Source organism: Corylus avellana, chromosome ca5 (assembly GCF_901000735.1).
Source record: "Corylus avellana chromosome ca5, CavTom2PMs-1.0".
NCBI lineage: Eukaryota > Viridiplantae > Streptophyta > Magnoliopsida > Fagales > Betulaceae > Corylus > Corylus avellana.
Window position 1 is genome coordinate 4,864,918 of NC_081545.1, and position 12,097 is coordinate 4,877,014.

Sequence of the window (12,097 nt, forward strand, 5' to 3'; positions counted from 1 at the left end):
CAACAAGAAGAAGAAAATTACCGTCTAATTGGTGGCTCAAAACCACTTATTCGAAAAGTCTGGGACGTGAGCAATCTTTGGCCAATCCTCTCCTGTTCCTTGTTCACATCTTTTCTCCAAGTGAGGACACTCCACAATTCTCAAAAGACGTAAAGAGGTGAGGCGGCGCATGCCTTCAGGCAGTGATATTAAATTGGGACAATTGCTGAGCCGAAGGTCTGAAATGAATTGAGGTCACCTATCCACTCCGGTAAAGATATCAAACTAGGCCAGTCCTTAATGGAAAGAGATTGCAAAGTGGTAACATGTCTAAGCTCCATTGGGAGAGACACCAAGCTCCTAACTTTTAATATACGTAGTTCACGAAGTCCTGTGGGTCCAAGGCATTGTGCTCCCTTCTCATCCTCATTGCTGATAAGTTCCATGACGTCATCAATAAACAGATATTCAAGTTTCAGTGAGATGTTGGAAGAGTGGAGATAGTTTTACTCGCAGTTTACCATAGCGCCCAATATTCAGTGTCCGAAGAGAAGTGAGGTTTTGCAGCCACTCCTTTGGAAGATATTCAAGTTCCTCTAAACCCTCTAGTTGAAGAAACTTCAATTTGGAGAGATCGGAAAAGAGAGAGGAAGTGGAGGGTGTTGTTTGGCTCCCTGGTGTTGCCACTGGTATTAGAGACATCATAGGGCAATTCCTGATAACTAAATTAGAAAGGCAAGGAAATGATGGGAATAATGGAAGACAATGATGTCGTTCATGCTCTCCTGTTACTTTTTCCCTCATCCTCCACCAGCCCTTCAACTTGGGCAAATTCTCAAGACTGAGATTTGTGAGGGGAAAAGAAGACACGTCACTACCATCATTGATTATGTACTCCAGCGCAATCAAGTTTTCAAGATCAAGCCTCATGAGAGAAGGGAATCGGTCCAATGGTGGGATGTGTTGACACCATTTACAATTTCTTATGGAAATATAAACCAATTTCGAGAGGGAAGACACCCAGCTAGATAACCTCACACCTGGATACCCATTTACTTCAAGCCGTTTCAAATTTTGGTTTGGCCGAAGGTTTTCCAATAGTTGTTCGTCGTTTGCAATTGCCTTACCAGTTACCACTATCATCACCGGCTTCTGGGTCCCACTCTAAATCTAATTTGTGAAGGTTTTTATTCGTCTCCAAGTTTGCAGCCTGAGCTTCTAATGGAGAAGATCTCAAAGTACTCTAAACCCTTGATACATAATTTTCCACCCAACGTATTAAAACCACCTAGCTCGCATGGCCCACCCTTTTGCTTTGGAACAGAACTTTCCATCTTCCCTAAACTGTACATTTTCAATGTTTGAAGAGCAGTCAACTTTCCCAGTCCATGCGGCATATGAGTCAAGCTATCACACCCATCAAGTGTAAGATACATAAGACTAATCAAGTTTCTAGTGTCTACAGGCAATTCTTTAAGCCCACGACAATTGTGAAGTCTTAGTATTTGCAAATTCTGTAATTTAGTCATAGAAGTGGGAAGTAGTTTTATATCTTTATTCTCGGAAAGATCAAGAAATTTTGGATGTTTTAACTTTCCAATGAAATTTGATACTTCCTAAATATTCGAGTTACTCAAATTCAAGGCACGCAAGCATTTAAAACTTGAAATAAGTGTATCATAGACTCGCTTATTCCCCTCAAGTACTGATTGACCATATCCATAAAATATTGGAAAACGCGGCAAAAGCAATCTCATTTTGTCTGCCTTGAACAAGGGAGCTGGAATATCCCTTAATGAATTTAAAGAATCAAAGGCCACATGGCGAGTTTTTTCAACTACATTTTTTGCATTTGAAGTTGAAATTATGGACTTGGCTCCCGCTACTGACTGTGCAAGATCATGAATAAGGTCATGCATTTTGCATTGGTAAATATCCCCATACGCATTGATATTTATGTCTTGGAAAAACGACCGCCAAAGCAAATCCTTAAAATACTCGAGACCAACATCTTCAAGTCGGCTCTTTTCATCTAATAAATGAATAAAGCCTTGAGCTATCCATAATTGAATCAACTCATCCACTTTAATTCCATAATCTTTTGGAAACGACGAACAAAATGCAAAACATTGCTTCAAGTGTGGTGGGAGATGATCATAACTCAACTTAAGTATTGGGAAAATACCTTTCTCTTGTTGAGTTATTTTGTAAAGTTCATTGTTTTTAAAAGACAACCAATAAACTTCTGAGTTGTTGAAGTATAATAGACTTGCTATGCTCCTTATAGCAAGAAGAACTTGTGCACACTTTTGTACGATCTCCCATCCGATTTCTACTAGCTTTGGATTCTTTGGCTCTTCCTCGTCTTTAAATGCCATTTTCTTAAATAAATTTCATGAATCACTTTCAGATAGACCTCTCAAAAGATACGGTAACACTGTGCATGTAATATTTGCAACTTTTACACTGCGTGTAGTAATCAAAATTTTGCTTCCTCTCAAGCCACCCAATAACAATGTCTCAAATCTCAACCATGTATCACGATCTTCATTCCATACATCGTCTAAAACAAGTAAATATCGCTTCCCATCAATTTTTTCTCGAAGCTGACGTTGCAACAAATTCATCTCAAGGCTTTTAGGTTTCCTTCCAGTTGCGCATTCTATGATCTTTTGAACAATAGTTCTAATATCAAAAGGATCAGAGACACACACCAACAACATAAGATCAAAATGACTTTGGACCTCGTCATCATTAAACACATGTTGAGCAAGTGTGGTTTTGCCTAGTCCACCAATCCCAACTATGGGAATGATGGAAACGTTCCTTTTCACATCAGAATCCAAAAACAATTGATCTTTAATAGCCTTTTTTTCACCCTCCCTCCCAATAACTTCTTGGTCAGGTACAAAAGAGTGTGTATCTTCTCTCCTTTTACGCTCAAGCTGGCGTTTAGTGAAGCTAAATTTGATCCTATCAGCTGCGATGTCATCCAATCTTGTCCTAACTGCCTTGATCCTATGACCCATTTTATGGCAATATAAAAGCTGGTTCAAATTGGAAAAGAAGATGCGTACCTGTAATACCCCCAAATATTTAGTATGGTCCATTCTGAAAAGTTAAAACATTTTTTGGACTATGTGTATAATTAAGGAAAATATGAACATCATATTTGTAATTATTGTAAGTTTAAGTTAGGTTTTGTTTTGATTGTTTCATTTACTACTACCAATTCAAATCCGTTCATTGTGATGGTTTTAGAATTCCTCTACCATTGAATAGTTGGGTTTAACATTATAATGGAGGGGGGTAATTTATGTGACTTTTTCAGACTCCATTTGCTCCTTGAAAAGATGTCGCAACTTAATTAACAATACATTTTAGCATATGTGTTTTTTTTTTTTTTTGGTAGCAGCATATGGTTAGTTTTCTTACAAATGAGACTATTTTAGGTAAGACTGCATTTATAGCAAATGTAAGGATAAAGAAAACAGACAAAAGAGGGAATATAGATGCATCTATATATGTCAAAATGATACATGAAAACATGCTTTATGTAACACCACAATTTTTTATTTTTTATTTATCTATTTATTTTTTTATTTTTTATTCAAATGAGGAAAGGGATAACACCCCATATTTGATATAAGTTGGAATGAGTTTTGGCCAATGTCTTGGGCTTTTAGATATGTGAACCAATGTCATTGGCGGTAGTGAACTTAATATGAGTTTTGGCCAATGTCTTGGGCTTTTAGATATGTGAACCAATGTCATTGGCGGTAGTGAACTTAATATAAATTGGATCAAAGCCCCTAAAAGAGATTATAAGAGATAATTAATTTCTTAACCTAATGGTCTAATCCATGGCATAGTCTTATCCCTAATAATGGGCATAATTTAATGTTTCAGTCATAATTTTGTAAGATGATAGTTTTTAACCAAAAACTTATTTAAGTCTATCTGTACAAGATGTGTCGATATTTTTGGAACAAAATATTGTGCTTTAAAAATGACGTTTATAATGATGTTCATTCATGAAAAAGACAGACGATCTAATACCTAAAGCCCATAGTGATTATTGGTGTGAATAGTGTCTTTTAAAATAAGTCATGAGCATGGATTTTTGGGCTAAATCAGAAACTTTTATAGCCAAAAATCACTTTTAAATGGCTCCTTTGAGTGGTAAAACACTTCTACACACTAACCCTCTCAAAACTATATTAAGAAAATAAGTAGGAAAAAGTCAACATACTCCTCTCAAACTACAATTCAATTGATAATATCTCTAACTACAATTCAATTGATAATATCTCTCAAAACTTTCAATTGTGACAATGTCCTCTCTAAAGTACCAAAACATTGTCAATGACCCCCAAGGCTGGTAAAGAAGATAAAATTGTCCCTATAGATTTCTCAATAAGACAAAAATACCCCTATAAATTCGAGAAAAAAAAAGTTAAAAAAAAAATTTAATTAAAAAACGTTTTTAATTTTATTTTTTCATACGGAAATGTTTAATTTTATTTTGAAACATAAATTTTCATTTCAAAAAAAAAAAAAAAAAAAAAAAAAAAAAAAAAAAATTTTTTTTTTTAAATTACGTTTTAAAAAACAAAAATGTTTATATTTTTAAATGGAAATTTCTATTTAAAAAAATTATAAAACAAAACTAGAAAAAACGAATTAATTTGGCCTCCTCTTTGATTTTATATTTTCATTTTTTGTTTTATATTTTTTCTAGAAGTTTTAGTATTTTTTTATTTTATTTTACAAACGATAGTTTCTTCATTGGGAGGACATTGACATTGTTTTGATAGTTTGGGAAGGGTATTGTCACAATTGAAAGTCTGAAGAGGACGTTCTCAATTGGGTGATAGTTTGAGAGGGGTACCTGGACTTTACCCAAATAAGTAATTTCTTATATATGGCATCAAGAAGAGCATCAGGTTAAATTTGGAAACTTTAAGTCCATGGCAAGTTTAGTTGGGGGAAATGCTAAACATCCCAAATTTCCTTTCAAAAATTGGTTTCCAAATGATGTGTCACCATCTCATGAGTTGGTAACACACTTTTCAAAATAATAAATCTCATGAGATTGTAACACATAATCTGAGAATCAACTTTTGAAAAGAAAATTTGAAATGCGTAGCACTCTTTTAGTTGGTTATTTGATCAAATTAAATTTCATTAAGTGAAAATCCTTAGTTGTGTTTTGGGCCAATGGGCCAAGTGACCAAGTGTAGTGCTATAGTTTAAGTCAATTTAGTGAGTTGTGGGCCTTATTTGGTTAACCTAGTTAGCAGGAAGTTCAAATGCACTTTATGATGAAATTACCTTGAGAGTTTAATTATTCTGCAAAGTGTAGTTTCATAATTGAATGACTAAGTAATATGTATCACTTACAAATGTGTTTAATTTTTAATGATTATGATATTAAGTTTCATCTTAAAATGTTTTAATGGTATGTACTTGTATTGCATTAATTAAATGATGTCAATACTTCACGTTTTAAATGTTGCCACATGATTTAAAAGCTCAAGGTATCAAAATGTTTTATAAGCTACATGAGTAGAAATGTTCAATTTTTATTTATTTATTTATTTTTAAACCAGTACAAATGTTCATTTATGAATGAAAGTTTCTGAAAATTAGGAAAGTTTTTATTTTAGGAAATTTTCCAAATTAAGATAAGTTTCTAAATAAGGAAAGTTCCCATTTAAGGAAACGTTTCCAATAGAGAAAGTTTCATGAAAGGAAATGGTACCCCTTCACACATTTTAAGTTATATGATTATTGAAAGTTTAAGAAAGTGGTCTACATACTGTGGATGGTTTAAATTTCCCGCCTTGAACTCTAAAATATATCGAGCTGGCCTTGTAGTACCCAATTAGATTTCACTACATGCCAAGATCATTTGACGTGGCCTTGGTGAGGACCTAATGAGTTTAAGAGCAGGAGTTTGTAACGTACACTCTGGTCTCATATTGGAAGATGAGGTAGAACGTGAGTAGTTTATAAAGCTCAGTGTCACCTAATAAGTAGGGAATGTGAGACTTGCTATTCATAACTATCTTTATAAACCACCCACTCTATGTGAGCTACTTCTCATCTTCTTAATATGTGACCGAGGTGTTACACCATATTTTATTTTCATTTTCATTTGTTTTAATGTTATTATAATTTTTAGGTATTTAGTTTTTAAATTTTTTAATGAAAGCATATGGCCATGTGTCAATTTTTGAATGACAATGACCTAGACTAGCTTCCGTTTTTTTTTTTTTTTTTTTTTTTTTTTTTTTTTTGTATACGGAAGTTAGATACAAGTAACATCTCCATTTTTTTTTTTTTAATATTTTTGGCAATCCAAAATATTTTTCAGAAATTATTTCATGGCAAAACAATCCAAGCTTACTTAAAATGATATATATTTGCTCTGGCTTGTGTTGTGAAAAATATTCGTATGCAGGTCTGGGAATGCTTTACTTACAGACAACGTCATATGCAGATTTATTAATTTACCTGTTTTGCCTTCTTATCCCATGTCATCACTTGCCGGCGCAGAAGTTCAGTGGAGTAGTCATCTAGCAAGTCATCCGCGTCGTACATGGCATCCTTTAGTTTTTCAAGCCAATCTTTGACGGCATGGTTCTTGGCCTGCTGCTCCTCCGCATCCAAAAGCATAGCTTGGATGGTGGAAACCGTGTTCCGGAGCTTTTGATGCTCTTCTTTGAAACTCTAGAGCAGTCCAATCTCTTGGACAACAAGAGAGCCCAAACTCTGAATGATACCCTCAGCAGTGCTGAAGAGAACTCCTTCGGCCATTTCTTGTTGGTAAATTGAGTGAATGCTAAAAGCTGCTGTTGATTCAGGGAGAGGAGTTGGAGCATAGAATTAAGAAAGATGTGTTTGCTGTGAAGCGCATGGACATGGTCAATTGCCATAAAAAGAACTAAAATGCCCATAAAAAATCCCAAGAGAAAAAAATTGTAACAAAAAATAATATTATATATGGAGAGAGCCATCGACTTTGAATACAAAATTATTAATGTATTAATGTATTATCAAGTTAGAATTATGAAAAATTATTTTCCAAAGTTGGCAGTTTTCACGACAATAAAGTTTCAATTTTTGCAATCCACCCCCACGAAGTTTCAATTTTTTTTCAATTCGACCAATATTATCTCAAAATTCTCATATTGCCCCTAATTTTTATTTATTTTTTTATTTTTTATGAAAAAAAAAAATTTTGGGGTGCAAAAATGGCCACATGGCTGTAGCCACCCCAAATTTTTTTAAATTTTTTTATAAAAAAAAAAAAAAAAAAAAAAATTAGGGGCAATATGAGAAGTTTTGGATACAATTTGTCAAATTGCAAAAATTTGAAACTTTGGGGGGTAGATTGCAAAAAATTGAAACTTTGATGTTCGAATTGAAAAATGCTGTCAACTTTGGGAGGATAAACTGTAATTTTTCCTAGAATTATTGTGCGAATGCAAATAAAATATATATGGCGTCCTGATCAATTTCTAAGAATACAGACAAGATGCAGGCGTCTATCACAATGCATAAGTAAGAATCCAAAGCAAAAGTTGGTGTAAGTCAAGTGTCGGGGAGTTGCTTTCTTCACCCACCCAATTTACTTTCTTTTTATTTCCCTCGCCGGCCTTCACCCACCCACTTGCTTTTATTTGGTTTCTATGGTTGTCTATAGTGAATGTTCTTCATAGAAAACCATGTGCGTTGTTAATTTGAAAAGAGTCCATCACATCTAACGGCCATGTGCGTTTCTCTCATATTGTACTTCTTAAATCTTCTAATAATCTAATTAACCATTTGTGTACCATATTCTAGGGTGTGCTTTATTGGCTTTCATAATAAAATTTTGTGTCTAATTAGTGTAAACTACCATGAATTCTCAATTTTTGATGAGGCTATATAAAAAAATTCCAACCAATAGTTTTCAAATATCCACTAAATTCACCAGACATGATCACTTGGTTGAAATAAGATCATGCAATTATATATAACGTGTATACTATTCATTAATATTTGCCACTTAACCATTTATTGACGTGGCAGTTAATGACACGTTACTAAAATATTTAGTAACATGGAAAACTCCACACATAATCATTTGGTGATGTGTCATAAATAACACGTTACCAATTGGTAACGTATCATAATTAACCACACGTTACAATAGGGCATTGGGAACTTGCGACCAGCTAGTTTCCAATATTTTTTTCCCCCATTTTCTCTCTTTCTTCCCTCATATTTTTTTTCTACCTCCCCCACACAGGCCTTCTCTTCTATCTTTTTTCTCTCTATCTTTTCCTTTCTCTTCTTCAAAGAAGAGGGAATTTCCTCTCTGGCACTAGCCTCTCACAATACTCTCTGTCTCTCTCTCTCTCTCCGGCAGGTCCAGCCTCTCTCCATCCATCTCCTCAAGTATATATATTCCTCATTATATATATAGCTTGTGTTTTGCATTAATATATTGGGGTTTAATATATATAGCTTGTCTTTCTATTGTTAGAAAAAATGGCTAGGTGGAAACAAGCCAAAGAACAGGCTGAAAAGGAGATAGCTGAATATCGGGCCTAAATGGAGCTCAAGTTCCAGAGGAAAGTTGCAAATGTTTGTATATGTTATTGAAACTGATTCAAGGCATTCTGAGTTCTATGATATTATTTGATGGTTTATTAAATCTGATTCCATGACATTATTTGAAAAAAAAAATTAGATTCCATGATATCAACTGTGTTGCGTTTGGATTTTTGAAAATCAGATTCCATAATATTATTTGAAAAAAAAAATTCCGGAAAAAGAAATTTGAAAAAAAAAAATTTCAAATTTTTGTCCAGAATTTTTTTTTTTAATAATTTTTTAAACTTTAGTAACATATCAAGTTTGATACGTCACCATTTGGTGACGTGTCAAACTTGACATGTTACTAGGGATTTAGTAACGTGTCAGTTACCATTTAGTAACGTGTCAGAAATTGACACGTTACTAAATCTCTAGTAGTTACGACCAATTTGGAAACGCCCCAAACATATTACCAATAACACATTACTAACATTTAGTAACGTGTCAACAGCCTTGACACGTCACTAACGGTCCGTTACCAAAAAATTGAATTTTCGTAGATAGCATTTCATCAACCAAATAAATTTTCATAATATTATAAACTACCCAACTTATTCTAAATCAATAATTAGTTTTGCTTACTATGTATATGAAATAATTACTTTTTAAAAAATATTTTGACAAAGCCCTTACTAATAAAACAATCTTACGTACGTATTCATCAACTTTTGCTTATATATCATCTCTAGTTAACAAAGAATATGATGATACATTTAATTTTTTGTGTGATATAAAAAAACTTAAACTAATAATTATTTAATTAATACTTTAAGAGTAGGTATATCAAGAAAATGTAATATAGCGGTAGTAGAGCAAAGAGTGAGACGAGAGATCAACAGATTATAAAGAGTAGGAGTTGTAAAGGAAAAGAGAAGGAGGAATTACGAAAAGAATAAAGTTAGTTTTACTATGATTACTTTTAGAAATAAAGGTTTTTTTTTGTTTTTTTTTGAAAATTAATTTATATAATTTATTCACATCAAATAAGTTAAATAACCTTTATAGAGAAAGTAAGAGGTTGACCATGATCCTGAATTTTTGGGCTTTCTTGACACAATTTCTAAGCAAAACAGGTACCCTTTTCACCTTTTGATTGGAGTAACTCTGTTTGGTCATGGGTAGCAGCAGGGGCCTTGGTAACATCCAAAGGTATATATTCAAATATTTTTTGTTGCTTCACGTCCAAGTTAAGAGAACAGCCAAAGAAGAAGCAATTAATTTCTATCAAACTAATATCCGGTAGAGTTAAACTGAGCTATAACCTCATCTAACTCCATCAATGCATTAATAAAAATCAAGGTGATTTACACTAAAATAAGCTCATCGTAAAAAGGGGTTGTTGAATTTAGAGGTGTGTTTGAGCAATTTCAAAAATTTCAGGGTGTTCACATCTGTTATTTTACATGTTTGTATGGCTTAATTAAAATGATTCATGTCTTGACTTTTGCTTAATTGTATTGTGGCCAGTTTCACTATTAATTTGTGCATCTCCAGATTTAAATATCAAGATCGTGCTTCTAATCCAAACAAATTAAGCTATCAAACTCATTTTAAAAAACATATAGAAATTCCAATACCCAAACGACTCTTGAGGGGGCACCACTTTCAGCTTATAATCTACCTCTTCCCCAAGGTTTCCTTTAAGAGGAAAAAAAAACTTCACTTAATTTAGAGTGACTGGAGGCATGGAAAATAACAGAAAATAACATCATGATCATGAGCACCCTCTTCACAAAAACCTCAAGATCCTCCTCCTGTCAAGCATCCTACCACTTCAACTTTTAGATCCTTATGATCTTTGAGAAGATCATTACAAGCTCGATGCTTAAGATTCTATTCCGGCCAAGAGTACCATAGTTGCCAAATTTGGTACAGAAATACCCACATGATTCCCATAACCCATTTCATGAATTACTTGCTGCTTCCTAAGCATGCGTCCATCAAAAAATTACCAATGAAATTAAATTTTTGCAAGTGAACATAATTGGTAATTGGAATATATATATATATTTCATCCGTGAAAATTGGCAATTTATTTTGGATTACATTTAACCACATTATATATAAAAGGACATAATTTTGTACCCATTGAATTGAACAAAAAGCGATAATGAAATCTATTTAATTTGTTGGTTTTCAATGGACCTTAATTTTGTCGACACCCTTAGAGGAAAACAAAAGCCATTGAGAATAATGTTGAGATAATGAAGAGAGAAACACCATGTAAAAATTGCAGAAAAATCCCAATTGAGTATTCTAACAAAATTAGTATTCTAGCAAAATGTTGTATGTTGATGCACAGTTTTCTAGATGATGATGTGGCACGCCTGCCGAGCTTGAGTTGACCAACACACGAACTATTTGACTGCACAACAAAGAAGAAAAGAAGGATCGAAGTGACTGGGGATGAGCCGGCGGGAACACTCCGATGCCTAACTCAGAATGGGAAAGGATATTGACAACAACTACAGAGCTCAGATAATGAGAGTTGTGATTACCTTTGCTTTGATAACATGACTTGTATTTATAGGCAAGGAGAGGATTTGATTTCCCATACATTCAGGAATCTTATCCCTTGATATCGGCTAAACAAACATTTGAATGAAAGATCGTGTTTGTTAGTTGTTCCACGATTTCAGTGGTTTGAGATCAGAGGATCAGCCTTGTAATCTTTTAGGCCATGCTAAATTAGAGCGTCCGAGTAGGACTTAATTGCTTTTGTGATCTTAGATATCAACTGACATATCTTCTTGGATATATGCAGGATCTAGATTGTAAAAGATATGATAACAAGATTACTTATTTATTAGAAATAACCTCTTTTAGGATATCGGAGTTATTCCCTTTACCGAGACTTGCATGTCCTGAGTTAACCTCAGACTTTGTGGTCTCGATTAGAGGAAGTCTTGGATTTCAAGGTCTCGAATAAGCAAGTCTCGGATTCATGGTCTCGGATAAGCAGGTCTCGGATTCATGGTCTCGGATAAGCAGGTCTCGGATTCATGGTCTCGGGCTTGGGCCTCTTCAGGCTGGGCCTGACGACTACTGGATAAATAGTGGGCTAATCCATGTCCCAACAGTTACCCCCCAATTTCGATGTTTATAGAACTACGGAAATCTTATCTTTTGATGGAATGGGCCCACCTACCGAGACCAGCTTTATTAGGAGAAGTTCTGAGATAGTCAATGATTTTCCCACCTTGTCTCGAACGACTAAGGCGGCAAAATTTGAATTTCCAATTTCGGAGGGAAAATTCAAATTTCAAATTCAAATTTCTGGGCGGCGTCGGTTGGTATCCCAAGGCCTTATCGCATCATTAACTCTGGCGTTTGAGTACCCAGAACGCCTCATCTGTATGTGGCGTCGATTGGCATCCCGAGACCCTGTTGCATCTGTCGCATTTAATACCCAAGCTACCGAGGTGAGCTTCTTTTTAAATACGGTCCCATCTCCTTTGCATCTATCCAT

At 34.3% G+C, this 12,097-nt stretch overlaps 2 protein-coding genes across 2 annotated transcripts; both read right to left on the reverse strand.

Annotated features, from left to right (window-relative positions):
* Positions 1 to 1,595: 1,595 nt before the first annotated feature.
* LOC132181603 (putative disease resistance protein RGA3) lies at positions 1,596 to 2,357 on the reverse strand. Its single transcript, XM_059594851.1, has one exon. It carries the CDS (start codon positions 2,355 to 2,357, stop codon positions 1,596 to 1,598), a length of 762 nt encoding a protein of 253 aa, XP_059450834.1.
* A 15-nt stretch (positions 2,358 to 2,372) lies between these two features.
* On the reverse strand, positions 2,373 to 12,097 carry LOC132181604 (putative disease resistance protein RGA3). Its single transcript, XM_059594852.1, has 4 exons — positions 11,967 to 12,097; positions 10,481 to 10,553; positions 6,499 to 6,714; positions 2,373 to 3,056 (listed from the first exon to the last, which is right to left on the reverse strand). Exons 1-4 carry the CDS (start codon positions 12,095 to 12,097, stop codon positions 2,373 to 2,375), a joined length of 1,104 nt encoding a protein of 367 aa, XP_059450835.1.